The sequence below is a fragment of the Melozone crissalis genome, unplaced genomic scaffold, assembly GCF_028551555.1.
Source record: "Melozone crissalis strain CALT ecotype California unplaced genomic scaffold, PUWL_Pcris_2 ptg000029l_1, whole genome shotgun sequence".
Classification (NCBI taxonomy): domain Eukaryota; kingdom Metazoa; phylum Chordata; class Aves; order Passeriformes; family Passerellidae; genus Melozone; species Melozone crissalis.
The window spans coordinates 16,647,975-16,665,646 of NW_026535807.1; the positions used below are offsets into that span (position 1 = coordinate 16,647,975).

Sequence of the window (17,672 nt, forward strand, 5' to 3'; positions counted from 1 at the left end):
GCTCTCTAAGCTCTACAATTCCCCTCCCATAGGGCCTGCTCTTCTTCCTCATCTGCTCGCCCCAGAGGTTTCTCCTCTCCAGCATATGACTCTGCTGCAGAGGGTTCTCTCCTGGTTTTCCTGAGCTTGGAACAGGGGCTTTACCTGCATGGGTTAAATTCTTCTTTTGCTGCTGAATTTCTGTCTCCAAATGACCTGATGGGAAGCAGCTGCTGGTTCTCAGAGGGGCTGCGGGTAACACTGAGGACAGCAGCGCAAGACTCTCTGCAGAGAGTTTTGGACAGTAAAGAAGATTTCTGAGCACAGCCCAAGGCCAGGGCAGATGTGTGGAGTCCTTGGCAATGGCCAGCTGGCCTCTACGCTGGCACCCAGCCCTTGGCCCTTGCCTTTGGTGGGAGGTTTGCTCTCCTGGGGACAGTTGGGTGAAGGCTGGGTACCGCTGTGGGACAGTGCCATGGGCACGGGGCGGCTGGTGCTGCTCTGTGCCCTGGGCTTGGTGGGCTTGTTGCCCCCACTGCTGCTGTGGCTCCTGGGGCTTCCTGGGGGGCTACAGGGTGGGCACAATACAGCCCAGCCTGGCCCGTGTTGGGCAGGATCTGCTGCACATTTTCCTGGAGTGTCTGGGAGGGTGGGGAGGTTGGGTGCAGCTACTTGGAGAAAGCAAATGTTCTGGCAAGCAAAGGGTGGGATTTCCATGGGGTCTTCACTAGAAATTATGTGTACTTTGACTTAATGATGTCTGTGAATCATAGAATGGTTTGGGCTGGATGGGACCTTAAAGAGTGTCTTGTTCCAGCCCCCCTGCCATGGGCAGGGGCACCTTCCACTAGACCAGGTTGCTCAAAGCCCTGTCCAGCCTGGCCTTGGACATTTCCAGGGATGGAGCAGCCACAGCCTCTCTGGGCAACAAATTCAAGAGGCTGAAGGAGTGAGGATTGCTGCTGGTTTGGGGGTGGCTTCCAGGCCAAAAGGGACAAGTGCAGCAAATACCTTCACAGCTGGTATTTCTCGCCACCCTGGAATAAATTTTGTTGATCCAGTCTTGGAAGGACCATGGGTGAGGGAGGGCTGGGGTGGGGGGCAGAGGTTGAACAGGGACCATAGTCCAGCTAGATTCCAGTGAGGGATGGCTCCTTGCACCTTGAAGCAAGCACTCCCTGTGAAGGGACAGCGGCGCAGGCAAGGGAGAGCAACTCTGCCACCTCCCAGACAACCACCACTGCCTCATGGTGCCGCTTCATGGTGTCCAGCTCGGAGCTGGAGTCTGGCACATCCATGGGAGCCTGAAAGAATCCATCACTGAGTCTCATTGGGGTTTTCTGTTGGTTTGGGTTTCTTTTTCTTTGTTTTTTTTTTTCTTTTCTTCCTTTTTTTACTACCGCCTTAGTTTGTGGCCTGTCTTCTTGTGGTTGGAAAGAGTATTGCTACCGGGCAGGTCGGTTGGTTGGCCCCACGCATGATCATGTGCTTCCCTCTTCTCTCTGTCCAACGGGATGTGCTCGCCTGATCTCCCAGAACAGAGACTTTGAACAATTTGTTGTTTATATGATGTATTTATTTTTACTTGTGTTTCATGTCATTTTTTAAAAAAATAATAAATTGTAAGTTGGTATAACTGCCTGTTGCTTCTCCTTTTTTTTTTTTTCCCAGTAAAATAAATGTCAAAATGAAAAAAGGAAAGTGGTGTCGTTTGAAGTGGGTTGGAGCTGGGCTGGGCATGAGCATCCTCTGCACACCTGGGGCCCAGCCTCAGCCAGCAACTGGGTCCTGCTGCTTCCAGCAGCACCTGGGCTCCATCCACACCTCGGCAGCCACCCAGGTGAACATCCTGCCGCCTCTGGGGCCGAGGGAGGCATCACACGGCTGGCCCTTGCCCCTCCCTGTCCTCTGTGGTTATTATTGCTGCTGCTGATCGTCAGTCAAAGCCAGGGGAAAGCAAGGACAATAAATATTCTGCAGGTAAATAGCTCTGAGCCTCGGGGAGGCGGCGCGGGCTGCGTGCCCTGGCCCCGGTGCCCCGTGGGGCGCGGAGAGGCAGCGGGGCTGGCGGGGACTGAGGTAGTAACAGCGAGGCGGCTCTGCACGGCAAGGCCAGAGTGTCCCGGAGCTGGTGCCGACGTGCGAGGAGGGCCCTGGAGAGACCGGGGAGGGAGCTGTGGGCAGCCCGGGCCCCCTCTGCCCTCACAGGCGCTGCGGGTGCCTCCGCACCCGGCCGTTCTTGCTGTCCGGGGCCTGGTGCTGCCACTTGTGCCAGGCCCGCTGCCGCTGCCGCTCCTGCAGCCGCAGGGCATTGCAGTAGGCGTCCAGGCTGGTGCCCGGGGCGCCCAGGGCCCGCGGGAAGCCCTTGGAGCCCGGCTGCAGCTCAGTCCGGGGCCGGGGGCTCTGCTGGGTCCCTCCCGGCTCCTTGCTCCTTTTGTACGGGGGCAGCTCCGCGGCCTCGTGCCGGATGAGGCGGAGGCTGTAGCGGGTGAGGAGCCGGGAGAAGGAGCGCTCCACCGCCTGGCACTCGTAGGTGCCCATGTCCTCCCTCGACAGCTGGCGGATCAGCAGCCCCTGCTCCAGCACCAAGAAACGTCCGTTGTTCCTGACCTGGGGCAAAGACAGAGCTCGTGGGTCAGTCCTTGGGGATAAAAGCCACCCCTGCTCCCGGTCCCTGCCGCCCTGTCCCCATACCTCGCTCGGGGCCGTCTCCTCGCCGCGCCGCACCAGCCAGCGCACCGTGATCTGCGGGGAGCGCGCCAGGCACTCCAGGAAGGTCGAGTTCTTCTCCACCCCAAAAACCACCTTGTCCACCGCGGCTGTCCCTGTGCAGGGGAGGAGGTGAGCGCCCTGAGTGCGGGCTGTGGGACCGGAGGGAGGGAGGGCAGCACGGACAGCCAGCCCGCGGTGGGGGCACGGGTTTCCCAGCGCGGTCCCTGCGGGGCACGGCGCTCCCTGGGCACAGCTGGCTGCCCCCGCCGGGCCATGGCGCTCCCCGGGCACAGCTGGCTGCCCCCGCCGGGGCTGGCACTCACCCTCTGCCGTGTCCTGGCACTGGCTGAGCGGGTCAGCTTTCAGCGCATCCTGGCAGCGGGCACGCCTGTGGGAGAGCAGAGAGGGCTGTGGGATCCCTCCGTGGCAATGCCCTAAGAAGGGGGAGCAGGAAGGGATGGGTGGCAGGCAGGCAGAGTGGCAGTAGGGGTCTGGCTAATGGGTAAAGCTCCAGGGCTGCCGCTTGCCCTTCCCTGCTCCGAACAGCATCACCTTGCAGGGGGATGCAGGGGGCTGGCCCGGGCACACACTCACCTCTTCTCAATGAGCAGGTGAGGGGCGCAGGTCTTGCTGTCCCAGGTGCAGTAGGGATCCCTGGCCAAGCAGCAGTCGGTGCAGGTTTTGCCGTAGAGCTCACAGCGGTACAGGGAGAGCTGGAGCAGCCCATGGGTGCTGCTCACAAACAGCTCCTGCTGCTCGGAAAGCGGGACAGGGGCAGTCAGATCCACTGCTGGGGCTGGCAGGGAGCAGAGCCCTGCCTGTGCTGGGGTGGAGACACTGGGGGACAGTAGGAGAGCGAGACAGAGCCTGCCGTTCCCTCAATGCCCAGGATCCTGTTCCCTAAATGTGCGTCCCCTGGGGCCAAGGGACCCGGCAGAGTGGCTGGGATCAGCTGGTCTCCATCCCTATCCCCGGGCTGTTTAGAGAGAAGCAGAAGGGACACTCACCCGCTTTGGTGATAACTTCATGTCCAGGATGGGAGAAGGTACCTGGAGGAGGAACAAGAGGGTGCTGCAACCACATCAGTCCCTCCTGGGTGCCCCAGCCTACCAAGTAGGACTGTGTCTCCGGGGGTTACAGGATGCCAGGTCCACGGTCACCGGCTCCATGCAAGGAGCCTGGGCCCTGGGCTGGCCCCCTGGCATGGGCAGCCCAGGACAGCCCTGCCCAGCAGCCCTGCTCTCAAACCTGAGCTCAGCCCTCCCATTTCAGTGTGGGCTCCAAAGTGCAACCCACATGCCCCCTCAGGGACTGGATGGGGAGCTGGAGATGACTCGGCTCCAGTCCCACTGGCACCCCTCGGTGTTTTTCTGCTGCCCGGGGTAGAAGCCCCCAGCAGTGAGGTGAGAACCTCCCTGAGAGCGGCAGTGACTCCTGCAGAGCCCGCAGGGAGGTGCCGCGGCCGCGGGAGGCTGTGTGGTCCCATCCTCTCACTCCAGCCCCCTGTGCCACCCTGGCTGCCCGTACCTTAGTGACGCTGATCTCCTCCAGGCTGATCACCTCGGGGCCGCGGCTCGCCCCGCCGGCCAGGGCCACCTTCAGGACTCTGCCGTCATCTGTGAGGGCAGCGGGCAGAGAAGCTGTCAGGGCTGGGAGCCCCCCGGGCTGGCGGCACCAGAGTGCCCCACGGGCTGCCCGGGGTGGCAGCGCTCCCGGGCCGGGCTGAGCTCCCACCTGTGCCCAGGAAGAGCACGTCGTAGTCGCGGCTCTCCGTGTCCAGCCGGTGCACCAGCAGCCGCCGCAGCCGGTAGGGCACATTGACCCGCACCAGCACGGGCTGCCGGCCCTGCGGGTACACGGGCTCCCACATCAGCTGGTGGCTGCGCATGAAGCTGATCAGCTCGTCGGGGAAGTCCTTGGTGGACTGCAGGAGGGGGTCGTAGGTCTCGCTGGGGCACTGTGTGACACAGGGGCTGCATTAGGGCCGGCCCAGTCCGTCCCTCTCCCCCTCCAGCTGCTCCCCGTTCCCTCACCGTGCCGGGGCGGGGGTAGGGGACACGGCCCTTGTATTCCACCCAGCGGTAGTCGAATCCCTCCTTGTGTGCGAAGGGGCCGCTGAAGGCGGCTCTCACGGCAGCCATGGAGTAGATGCAGACGGCAGAGCCACTGAAGACGCCGCTGTGGGGAAGGACAGGGCTCTCAGTGTCCCCCTGCCCCACGGGGACCAGCTGTGTGCACACCCACCCCCCGAGCGAGCCCACGCTGTCCCTGGCAGCCCTGGGATCACACACAGCACCCCAGGGTGACAGGAATGGCTTTTACACAGCTTGTGCAGCCTGGGGATCACTGACTGAGCCACAAAGCTGTGGTTTAACCATGTGCTGTGAACCAGCAGCAGGGAAAGCAGGGAAATGCTGGCGGCCCTTCCTCAGCCTGCTGGTGCTGGTGCTGCCCTTCTCCCCACAGAGCTCCCTCTGAGGGGGGCAGCATGGTGGGGGCTGCACTGTCCCACACAGGCCCTGCTCACCTGGAGACCGTGAAGAGCCCAAAGACAAGGGGGTTCTGGGGGTCGCGGGTGCGCAGGAGGAAAACATCCTCTGCAAAGAGAGGGGTGGAGGTGAGGCACAGGATGCAGGTGGGCATCCCGGGGCTGTGCTGGAGGGAGGAGCCCTGCAGGAGCTGCGTTACAGGGCTGGACACTCACCCAGCTGGTCGAAGTGGGTCTCAGTGCCCTGAGGCCCTGGGATGGAGCACACCAGGCGGGCCTTCAGGAACGTGCTCCAGCGGTTGATGAGGCCGCGCTTCCCTCCAACATCGTTCTGGCAGGACCAAAGAGCCAGGATCAGTCCAGCCTCTCTGAGTCTCCTCCACTGCTGTGCCCTCCTCACTCCCACAGAGGGACACCCCCAGCCCTGAGCTCTCTGCCTGTGGCCGGTGTGCAGTGACACCCTCACATTCCTCTGCTTGGGATGCTCCTTGGTCCAGAACGGCTAGAAGCCCACCTGTTGGGACAACAGGCCACGGGGTGTTGGCAACTGACCTTGCAGACCCTGGCCACCCTGGCGTGGATGTGCCGCTGCTCCCACTGCCCAGCGTCCATGGCCGTCTCACGGAAGAAGATGTAGACTTTATCATCATCGGGGTTGTAGGTATCAGGGATGGTGTAGGCACCAACAAACACGGGCTCTGAGGGGGAAAGGAGCAGCACAATGTGGCCCTGTGCCCTGATCTCACCCTGTGGTACTGCCCTGAAGCCCTTGGGAACAGTGTGAGGCGCTGAGGGGACACACAGCACCATTCCCAGTGCGCAGGCTGTGGAACATGTGCTGGAGCATGGGTCCCACCAGGGGCTTCATCAGTGCTTCCCCCCAAGGAGAGAGGGCTCAGGTCAGAGCTCTGGCCCCAGTGCTGGCCCCAGCCTCTCCCCAGCTGGAAGGAGAGGCCCCATTGCCCACAGGTGCCCCCGCTCCTACCGTGCAGCCAGTGGTCCTGGTTCTGCTCCGTGCGGATGTAGCTCTGCTCAGCCCCATGCACCCAGGTCCGGAAGAAGGCAGCGCTGCTGCCCATGAAGTCACTGGAGGTGCCTGAATACAGCTCCCCACCTGCAGGGGTGGGGATGTGGGTGGGAAGCATCACCATCCAGAACAGATTGTTCCCAGCAGTGCCCTCCCAGCCTCCCCTCTGCTCCTCCCTCCCTCTTACCGATGAGGAGTCCCGTGAAGGGCTCGTGGGGGCTGTAGGGGCACCGTCCTCGCCCCGATTCCAAGGAGTGGGTCACCAGCTGCATGCGGGGAGCCCAGGCACCCTGCCAGAGCCAAGGGGGAGATGTCAGCCCAGAAGGAGTCTGGGAGCAAGCTGGAACTTGGGGGAAAGAGTGGGAAGGAGGTTGGTGTGTCTGTGATGAGTGGGCTCCTCAGGGGGATGCCAGAACCTGGTCCCATGCCCATGGGGACACCCTGATACCCCCAAGCCAGAGCTGCTCTCTCCATGCCAATGCAGGGCCTGCACCAGGTTGGACACCCTCCCAAGGCTCTGGGGCTCCCTCTCCCGCTGCTCCCAGGGTGAGGGGTCCCTTGGCACCTTCTGCCATAGGGATTGTCTGTCCAGGGGTCCCTCACCTTGCCCCGGGCTCCCAGCTGGATGAAGGCACAGACGGGCTGGTAGGAGCCGGTGCCGCAGGCGAACACGTGGCTCTGGTTGTAGGGCTGCAGGAGGCGGATGAAGTTGGCACACTCGGTCTGCACAGGGGAGATGTTTGTCAGGGCTGAGCCGTGCTGGCTGCTGGGGGTGCAGAGCCCGGCCAGAGCCTGTCCTGGCAGCTGCTCAGCTGGGCCCGGCTCCGGCTGGCTCCACAGCGCCGTTCCAGGCAGACCCCCAGGCTCCCCTTCGGGCTGACGAGTTGTTTAATATCTCTGCTGAGCTGCCAAAGGCGACGGGCGGCGGCTGCCAGCCCCACTTACCTCCACGTTCTTCCCTGCCAGCTGGCAGTGCTCGACCTGCTCCCTGGGGGCTGGCCAGAAAATCTGAAACACAAAGACCCCATGGCTGCAGCCCCCGCTTCCCTCAGCTTGCCGTGGCAGCCCTGGGAAGGGGCTCGGCCAGGCTCAGGTGCACAGGGAGGATATGGGGTTGCTCTGGTACAGGACTGACCCCCTCTGAGTCCCCAGTGGGCAGCCTGCCAAAGCAGCTCGCAGTGAACCTGGCGTGGGGACAGAGGCTGGGCGTGCCGTGGCCCACCCAGGCTGTGGCAGGCTCTCCTGGATCCCAGCCTGTGGGAACACCAGGCTGCAGCCCCTTAATGGGATTTTCTTTTGTTGGGCTCTGGCGGTACAGCCGGCCAGCAGGATGTCTTGGGATGCCATTAGTGGGGTCACTGCTGCAGCGCTGGAGGCAGCACAGGGACTGGGTGTGACACAGGGCTCTGGGCACCGCCTGCAGCCCACCCAGGTCACATCTCCTGGCCAAGCCACCCTGTCCCTCCGGCACCAGCCCTTCCCAGCAGGGCGCAGCTCCACCAGGGATGGGCTGACCCCACTGATTGAGACATCCTGGTGTAAATGTGTCCCTGGCGGGGTTGGAACAGCCCAGTTCAGAGCACATCCACCTCCACGCCCTGGCGCTGGGGCAAGGAGGGGTTGCCAGGGAGGAAGAGGCCAGCCTGGCCAGGGCCACCATCCTCCCAGCACTGACCTTCTCAGGCTCTCTGCTGGGATGGTCCAGGTGGAGAAGGAAGATATGGTTTTTTGCTCCCACCATCAGCCAGGCCCTGTCTTCATCCACCAAGAGGGCTTGGAAATCCATCCCATCCCCTGAGGCCAGCAAGAGGTGAGAGCTGTTGGATTTCAGCAGGTCTGAGGAGCACAAACAAGGTGGGAGAAAGAGAAACCCATCCATGAATGACACAATCTGCAGCCAGTGGCCCCATGGCTCCCTCTCTGGGACAGCTCTGGTTATCTATCCTTGCTCCAAGGGTACAGGACATTCGTGCCACTGCCTTGGCAAAACCCACCACCCTTGGCGCCCCTGAGCTCATCATGGAGCCTCCTCCATGTGCTTAACTGAGGGAAAAAGTCACTCCTACAGAGAACAGAACTGCTCTGACCTTGCCCTGGCTGGGCTGTTTGCAGGCACAGCGCAGGACAGGGCAGGACGAGGGTTCAGCCCCGCTAGCTCAGAGTGCTCAGCTTCCAGCCTGCCTTCCAGAGGAGCTCCTGGAGCCCCAAAGCCACCCTGAAACTATGGGCAGAGGATGGAGCAGAGAGGTGACTCACTTGGCATGTTATCCCCAGGCTTCAGATCAAGAGAATTTACATTAAAAAGGTTTTTTGCTGTTTGCTGGGGCAAAGCATCCCTCCAAGAAAAGGCTGGATGGAAACAGAGCCAACACAACCTGCTCTGAACACCCTCTGCACCCACCCCTAAGTCTGTGAAGTGGCTGCTGGGCTCTATCCCATGCACAGGCTCAGGCAGGTGGATGGATGCACTGGGACTGACCCTTGTAGGGGAGATCCCCATCTGTGCCTCCAGTGCCACCCCAACCCAGCACCCCACATTTCCCACTCTGTGTCCTGAGGTGCAGCCTAAACCCAGCATGGGACTGGCTCAGGGAAAGATGCAGGGGTGCCCTGCCCCAGTGCACTCCTTTGGGAGCAGAGACAGGGCAGAGGGAGAGGCTCTGCTGTTCTGGCTGCAGCTCCTCCCGTGCAGCTCCTCCCGTGCAGCAGCCGGGGAGGCTCTCCAGGCCCTTCTGGCACGGTTGTGGCCATGTGGGTGTGTGAGGAGGGCAATAAGCTGTTGTGTCTTGGTTAAAACTCCGGAAACAACATCCCTGGGGCCAGTATTGGTCCCTGATGTGCTGTGCCAGGTTTGGGAGGGGTCTGTGGAGTGAGCCCCCCCAGTGCAGCAGCTGCAGCCCCAGCCCTGCTGCCAGGGATCAAGATGGAGCTTCCAGAAGTCATAACACATCTCTTCCATCTCTAGAATTGGCAGGACGTGGCTGGGGACAGAGGGCTGGCTCCTCTGGTGAGGCTGCTCCTGACTTTGGTGTAGAGCAGGGTAATGGGAGGGGGAGATGGGCTGCACTGGATGGGGGCTGAATGGAGGTGGAATGTGGCTGGAAACTCAGGGAAAACTGTAAGATCCGGGCTGAAAGTCTGCCCCAAGCCAGAGGGAGTGCAGCAGAGCGTCAGGAGCAGGGGAAGGAGGTGCTCAGGGAAGCTGGGTGGATGCAGTGTGGCCGGGTGGATGCAGTGTGGCCAGGGGGATGCAGTGTAGCAGGGTGGATGCAGTGCAGGCAGGTGGATGCAGTGTGGCCGGGTGGATGCAGTGTAACCAGGTGGATGCATTGTAGCCGGCTGGATGCAGTGTAGCAGAGTGGATGCAGTGTGGCCGGGGGGATGCAGTGCAGGCAGGTGGATGCAGCGCAGGTGGGTGGATGCAGCGCGGGCGGACGTGCGGCCCCGGCTGCAGGTGCGGGGGACGTGGGCACAGGCACGGCTCCATCCAAAGGGAACCGGCTGCCCCGGGAGGCTGTGTCACTTCCTTCCACTCCTTTTCAGGGCAGAGGGGAAGCGAGGCCAGAGTCTGCGGGCTCGGATGTCCTCTGGTCCCTGCTGGGCCCGGCAGCGCGGGTCCCTGCCCACATCCAGGGCCAGGCTGGCTCCCAGCCGGCGCTTCCCTCTTCCCTGTTCCCTGCCCCGGGCAGCTCCCATTATGGCAGGGACACAAGTCCTCCTCTGCCAGCAGCAGCTCCAAGCCACATCAGGGAGCTCCTGGTTCTCCTCCTGCTGCCACAAAAACCACACAGCCCTGCTTCTCTCGTGTGCCCAAGGGCTCTCTGGGTGCCAGAGATACAGGGCAGCAGGCTTCCAAGCCATTTCCCACCAGCTGAATGGGATAAACAGCTGAATTCCTGTCCCTTCCTGTGGGCCATTGTCCCTGCTGGGTCTCCAACAGGGTGGGTGCATCGTTCACCCTCCTGTGTCTGCCAACGTTCCCAGGACCTGCCTGATCCAGGAGAAATGTCAGGCAGGGCTCTGGGAGAGGGATTGGGGTGGGAGGGCAAAGGCTCATCCAGTACATGAGTGTAATTAAGGGGAATGAGTACAAGGCTGGTCCCAGTGAATGTCCCTTGCTGGTCAGTGTCAACCCTGTGTGAGGACAAGGTCAGGCAGGGTGCTGGAAGAGCCCTCTCTGCTGCTGTAGTACATGGGAGAACCCTGGAAGGACTCACTGCCCTGCACTCGCACCCTCTGGCAGGTTAGTGACCAGGAGGGTCTGAGCCTGACCCCATGGCTCTGCTCCCTCACCAAGGGGACATCGAGTGCTGGGATCCAGAGCCAGGAAGCTGCTGCACAAACCCCAGCCTCTTCTCACCCTCGGGTCATTAGATCCAAACCTGATGCTGGAGACAGGGAACTGAGGGTCTCTGCAGCAGCCATGCCATGGCCAAATCTATGGGTGAGCCCAGGGAAACATCCTCTCCTTTGTGTTCACTATCTCCCAAGGCCACGGTGTTTGTCTTTATTGCCGGGACCACTATGGATGGCCTTGTCCCATCCATCATCTCCTCCTGCCCCTCAGCCACAGCCTTCCCTGTGCAGGGTGACCCGGAGCTTCCTGAGGTCACAGCCCGGCTGTGCTGGCCTGTCCCCTTCCCCCTCACAGGCACAGCAGCCCACGGAGGAGATCCTGGAGCCCAGGGCAGGCTCGGTGCTAAATCGGGTATGGCCCCTCGGTGCTGTTGGCTGATAAGGGCCGTGCAGGGCAGCCCTTGGGGTGATAACAGAGCCCTGTGACCCCCCGTTCTCCGGAGCACTTGCTGAGCGGTGGCAGGCTCTGAGCCCCGCCTGGCCGCAGATCAGAGGCTGCCAGAGGAGCCTGTGCCAGCTCCCGGGATGTTCCCGCAGGAGGAGCTGCCAGGGCTGCTGTGCTCTCCCTGCTGCCCAGCCTGGCAAGGAGAGGCTGCCCCGGGCTGCCCCGGGCTGCCCCGTGTGCTGTTCCAAACCTCCTCGGGGCTCTGGGCAGGGCGGGAGCCGCCGCTGCTGCTGCTGCTGGCCCCGTGCCCTGTGCCCCATCCTTCCTGTGCTCTCCCGGCCCTCGCTGCTGTCATTTCCTTCTCTCGGCCCTGCTTACGTGTCCCCCCGAGGCTCTGCCCGCCACCCCCATCCGTGCTGGGATCTGAGGGCAAGGCTGATCCCGTGCATGGACTCTCAAAGCCCACCTTTTATTTATTTATTTTTTCCTAGGGGTTTCTAAACCTAAACTTCCCAAGGCATTGTGTCCTTGAACCTGCCCCGTGCTGTCCATGAGTCACATCCCTTCAACCATTGTTCACTTCGAGCTTGAGCCGTCCTGATGCTGGGAGCTTCCTCTCCTGCCCCTGCCCAAGGCACAGGGCCCTTGGCATGCCTGGCCCGGGACTCTGGGGGGCTCTGAAGTCAGCAGTCCCCTTTCTGTCCAGCTGCCCCAGCAGCCCCATCTGCCTCCTCTGGCCCCAAGGAAAGGCAGGGCTGAGCTGGTTCTGGGCTGGGTTATCAGCAGGGCCACCTCCTCACACAGATATCCTGCATCCCTGGGAGATCCCCCTGCTCCAGAGGAGCATCTTTCACTGTGCTGGTTGTCCCTGCCTGGAGAGCAGCTTGTCAGGGTGATGGAGTGGGCCAGGCATGGCCCTGTGTTGCAGTGTGATGCCAGGATCATATTCCAATAGCCCTGGAGCCTGGAGTGCCTGCCCATGGGAAAGCTGCTCCAGCCTCTCCAGGTGTGGAGGGGGCTGGTCCAGCCCTCCCGATGGTCACATCCAGGGCAGCGCTGGGGATGTGCTGAGCTGCCATCCTCCAAAGAATCTTGCTGGTTTTTACACAGGAGAAGCTGAAAGCAGCTCAACTGGCCACATCCATGCTGCCCATTCATGGCAGTGTGAGAAGCTGCCAAGCTGGCATGGTTCTGCTCTAGCTGCTCAGGCCATTCCCCTCTAGGTGCTCCCTTTCCACACTTCTCTGGGCTGTGTTTTGTGCTGTCAGTCTGCCCTTGCTGCATCTTCAGGTCACCAAAGCAGTTCCCCCTCTGCATCAGGCTTGAGAGGAGCAAACTGTGCCTGCCCTGAAGAACTCATCATGCAAACAGAGAGCCAGATGCAGGGAGGAAGGGAGCAGTGCAGCAGGGAGATGATCTGCACAGGGGATCAGTCTCTCCTGGCAGAACAGGAGGGTCAAAAGCAGGAGGGCTGAGCTGGGGTAGCACTGTGGGGGTGGGAGGCAGAGGAAGAGGCTGATGAGACCGTCCCAGGGCTCAGTGTCCCTGTGAGCTGAAGGCAGGGGACATCCCCAGGGTACCCAGCTCAGCCCCAGCCCAGGACACAGCTCCCCCGGCCCTCCCAGGCAGGTGCACACCCCGAGGAACCCCCTTACCTTTGTAGGCGAGGCGGAGGCGTGGGGCGTGCTGCTTCCATGCCCTGCTGCTGCCCAGCTGCTGCAGGAGGAGGCAGAGCAGGAGTGTGGCCAGGGACAGCCAGTGGCCAGGGGCAGCCCTCATGCTGGCACAGGGCACTGGGCAGGGTCTGCCCGCCCTCACAGCACCATGCTCCAGCGCTGAGATGCCACCGCCAATGCCAGCTGCAAGCAGAGAAGGGAGAGGCTGCAGCTGTGGCAGTGCACAGGGGGGCAGTGTGGGCACTGGGCAGGCAGCTGTGGCTGGCACCCTCTCACCTTCCACCCCCTGGGGGCTCCAGCACATCCCATGCCCAGGGAGTTCACAGGGCAGCTGTTCCAGCCTGCCCAGGGGAGGTGTGTGGGGTGGTGTCAGTGTGCCCACATTGTGTGGAACCTGAGAGAGCCTCCAACCTTCCAATGGGCTCTCAGAGCTTGGGCATCCTCTGCTCAGTCTCTGCTCAGGCTCCAGTGCTTGGCAGAGGATCCCTCACACTCATCTATTCTCAGCTTGGGGTTAAACCTCATCCCTTTCACTGAAAGGGAAATTCATATTTTGGAGCACCACCCATAAATGCCATTTCTGTGATCTCCCCAGTATCATCTGTGGCTCTGTGTGTGCATGGCACATCTCTGGCCAGGATCTCTGCAATTCCTTGTCACCACAGAGCTCTCTGAGGCCACCAGCATCCGCTGGCTCCAGGGTGCTGAGGTTTGGAAGGGCTCTTTAACACATACCACCCTTTGGAGGGTACAGGGGTTCACATCCTTCAACACCTCCCTCTTTAATACCCCTTTGGAGGGTGCAGGGGTTCACAGCCTCCCACAGCCCCTGCCAGGAGCAGGGCTGGCCTGCCAGCTCTAACCACTTAATCCAGGCTACTTAGAGGCTTTTTCTCCACTTAATAAAAACCTGGTCCCTGCATGGCAGCTCTGACTAACTCCCCCTCTTGCTGCATATTAACTTCTTCAGTCCCATGACTGAAAGATTTAAAATGAGCTTTTTGGCTCATCCCTGGCCAGAGGCTCTTGGCACAAGGAGCAGGGGATTCCTGCCATCCCAGCAATGGGATGTGGAAGGGATGGTGGAGCCAAGACTTTCCACTGCCTTGCACAAGGAGGAGGGCTCAGCTCTGCCTAGGGAGGAGGTTTTGGGCTTTCTCTCCCTCCCAGCAGCAAACTGTGGTTGGGCTGGATGCAGCTCCTTTCTTGCCCCTTCCCTGCCTTCACCACTGGCTGCATCTCACTCTGATCAGCACAACCTGCTGCTGCTCCAGGTCCTTCCCCTGTACAGGACACCTGGCACCACGCTGGGACATGGATGTGACCTCAGGGTGGTGGCTGTGCTGTGCTCTGTCTCTCTTTAGTTTAGGGCAGCTCTCTCCACCCAGCCAGCCCTTCCTGGGCACTTTTCCACATCAACCATTGCCTAGGGAAGGGACAAAAGCCACCCCATGAGCATGATGGGTTTGGGCAGGCACAAACTGCTCCTGGGCTGTGGAGAGGTGGGGTAGGAACCCTTCAGCCCCATGGGGATTCAGAGGCAGTGCTGCCCTTGCTGCCACAAACACTCCCCAGCAGGCAGCAGTGACAAGCTGCATCTCAGCCCTTCCCTTGCCCAGCACCTGCAGTGCCCCCCAGAGCCACCCTGGGCACTCCCAGCCGTGCCCTGAGCCAGCACTGCTGCCCCAGGGTCACCACGAGGACGGGGCTGCCATCTCACAGGGATTTTTTTTTTCCTTTGCCAAAGTGTGTTGTGTTGCTGCAGGACTTGGGAAAATGCTGTCCTCTAATTGTAGGGTTCTATAAATGGAGCTGGGTCTGTGCTAGGCCTGGCTTTGGGCTAAGGCAGACTTGGAGGAACCTTTCACGAGCCAGGGGATGCCAGGGCAGGCTGGGATTCTGCGGATGGCAGGCAGGGCACTGCTCCTGCCTCAGGACACGTTCACACACAGTGAATTTAGGGCCAGGCACGCACTCCCCTGTGCAGCTCAGCTATACCAGAGCTCCATCTCCTGCCCTGAGAATGCCAGAAGCAGGGCTGATGGCAGAAGGAGCCACAGCCATGCCCAGGAGGATCCCAGAGCCCTGGCAGAGCTGGGCACAGGCATGGGGGAGCGAGGGGTTTGCAGCAGATAAGGAAATTTAAAACCTGCCAGAGGATAACCTCCAGTAAGAAACACTTCCCATGGGTGTCATCCCTCCATGGGCATTTAGGGGCTCCCTCCCATCGTGCCCAGGCTGTGGTGAGGCACATCCACCCCCTGACACCCGGCTCAAATCCTGGCACAGCCCCCTTGTCCCCTGGCACAAGGACATCCCTGGCTGTGCCAGGCAGTGCAGGGACACCGGGAAACAGATCAGCTGGACGGGAAGGGCTCGCAGAGTTTACACAGAGAGGGGGAGCTCGGGTGCCTGGAGGATGGAAACAAGCTGGGAATGATGAATCCAGGGTTAAATTAAACACTCCCGACAGCTTTAAATAATCAACTGTCCAGAGCTGCAACTCTTTCCATCTCAGTTTGGAGAGGGAAGTGCTGGTGAGGGTGGGCTGCTAGAGAAGGGGAGGCAGGGGCTGACATTTCATACTCCAGGCACCACAGGACACACAGGGGAGGACTCGGGGGATGGCAGAGCCTTGTTGGGGGGCTGGCAGTGACCAGGAGTGCCAGGCATGGGTGGCACAGGTGGTGACACCACGGTGCTGGGCTGAGTCTGCCAGCAGCCCACCAGGTGCCCTGGTCCCAGCAGCTTCCCTGTACCCTCCCTCCCTCCCCTTCTACTGGAGTTCTGCAGAAGGGACAGAATCACAGAATGGTTTGGGTTGGAAGGGACCTTCAAGATCATCTCGTTCCAGATGATCACAGGCAGGGATGTCACCCGCTGGGTCAGGCTGCTCTGAGCCCACCCAGCCTGGCTGTGAACACTTCCAGGAATGGGGCATCCACTCCGTCTCTGGGCAGCCCATGCCAGGGCCTCACCACCTTCACTGTAAAGAATTTTTCCTGACATCTAGTCTAAATCTCTCCTCTTTTAGTTGGAAACCGTTTCCCCCTTAGCACTATCTGGCTGTGTAGAAAGTCACTCCCTCATTTTTATGATCTCCCTTTAATTACTGTAAGGCTGCACTGAGTTCTGCACAGAACAGAAGTCCAGCAGGTCCGAGGTTCTGGGCTGTCACACAAAATCCCCTGGAAAGCCTTGCCAGAGCGTGAGCGGCCCGGAGAAAAGACAAATCCCCTCTGTTTGAGACGTGTACAGGAGGGAATCGTTTATCCGCGGCAGCACCAATTTCCTCCTGACAGCCCCTTTGTGTTGCAATGCGTGAATAGTTTAAAGCAGCCCAAATTTCGGCGGGGGAAGGGCGCTGGCAGCGGGTTTATCAGGCTGTAGATTATCTCTGGGAGGGAGACACGCCGAGCCGAGCTCCCGCAGCACCGACAGCGGCGCTGCCATGTGCTCGCTGGTGTCACAGCCCCGATTGTGTCCCGATAATCCCCGGCGCGCTCACAGCCTGCTCGCAGCCTTCTCCGCTTACACGGCAGGGCCAGGGGGCGAAATGCCGCTCCCAACAGCTGGGGAACCTCGGGGGAAAGGAACGGGGGGAGGAGAGGCACTGCATCCCGGTCAGCATCCATCCACAGGGATCGTCCCCACCAGGGGACAGAAGCGCTCTGAGAGGGGGGAGCCTCTCAGAGGGCCCAGACCCCCTCCATGGGGCTGGTGCTTCCCAAGGAGCCCAAGCACCCAAGCCCTGGCTCCCAGGCTCCTGAGGCTGTCCTGCCTCTCCCAGCACAAGCCCTGGTGAGGGTGATTCCCTCTCTGCCACTCTTGGGAGCCGGGACCAAGGAGTCACACCCTGGCAAGGGAACCGAGGGCAAAGCCAGGGCAGGAGGTGCAGAGGACTCGGCCCGGGTGCCCGTCCCGCACACAGCCGGGCTCAGCCGGGTGGTGCCCGCGCTCCTGCCCTGGCAATGCCGGGCCGGGTGCGAGGGGAGCGGGCACAGCCCGAGCTGCGGGCCCCGAGCCTTGGTGAGCCCCTGCCCGCAGCTGTCCCTGAGCACAGCCTGCCCCTCCCTGCTCAGCCCGGGCCGTGCCCGTCCCTCCCCGTCCCCTGCGGGGTGATGGATGCCCCGGCAGCTGCAGCGAGAGGCAGCTGTCGATTTCCCCGGTGGAAGGACAAAGACACATGGCGAGCCCTCCCTGCCTCCCCCGAGCTGACAGGCTGGGGCAGCGCCAATCCCGGAGGGAGCCCGTGCTGCTGAGTGATTTGTGGGAGCAGGACGTGACGGTCCCGCTCCGTGACATCAAAGCTGGGACCACAAACCAAGTGCCAGAGCTTGGGTGGCACTGGGACAGCGCGGCGTGCCCTGGGGAGCATTGGAGTCCCAGTGAAACCTTCAGCAACGAGGTCACACACAGATCTGCAGCGACGAAGGGAGGAGAATTTTGGAGGGTTTGGATAAGGGGCTGCCGGGCAGCAGCAGCAGAAGGCTGAGGCTGCTCCAGCTCAGCCCCGTCTCTGCCATCACAGCCAGGGGCCAGCAGGATCCCGTCCAGCCGGGACATCCCCCCACTGCTGCCTCCTCAGACTGAAGTCCCCTTAGCCCCAGACCTCCCTGCCTTGCCAGACAGCCCTGCTAGAGTGTGCCAAGCACCACGGGTGGGGAGGAAGGCCCCCAGCTGCCACTGGCACCCTGCAGACCCTCGGGCTGCCACCCCTGCCAGCCAGGGGGCTCCCTGCCCACGGGCACTGGGTGACAGTGGCAGAGGGGCAGGGACAGCCCGGGACTCTGGGTGTTATCAGAGGGACCTGAATGTCTGTGGTGACACCCAGAGCAGGAGCACAGCACAGTGCTTGTCTCCCTGAGGTTACAGCAGCTGCAGGCACGCTCCAGTTGGGACCACATCCTCTGAAAGCAAGTGGGGAATTGCCAAGCCTGAGGCTGGCCAGGGTATTAATAACTGTTTATGAAGGGATAAAGAGCTGGCTTCCCTTAACATCCTGCTAATCCCTTTCTTGAGAGGCTGCTGGCTCAGTCCCCACCTTTC

General features: G+C 61.4%; 1 protein-coding gene across 1 annotated transcript; it reads right to left on the reverse strand.

The window, feature by feature from the left end:
- Positions 1-128: 128 nt before the first annotated feature.
- Positions 129-12,726, reverse strand: LOC128939975 (semaphorin-3D-like). Its single transcript, XM_054281269.1, has 17 exons — positions 12,603-12,726; positions 7,882-8,042; positions 7,152-7,214; positions 6,810-6,929; positions 6,394-6,496; positions 6,165-6,293; positions 5,732-5,877; positions 5,396-5,510; positions 5,219-5,288; positions 4,725-4,869; positions 4,426-4,648; positions 4,219-4,307; positions 3,699-3,740; positions 3,286-3,443; positions 3,015-3,079; positions 2,674-2,804; positions 129-2,589 (listed from the first exon to the last, which is right to left on the reverse strand). Exons 1-17 carry the CDS (start codon positions 12,724-12,726, stop codon positions 2,182-2,184), a joined length of 2,292 nt encoding a protein of 763 aa, XP_054137244.1. The 3' UTR covers positions 129-2,181.
- Between the last annotated feature and the right edge of the window lie 4,946 nt (positions 12,727-17,672).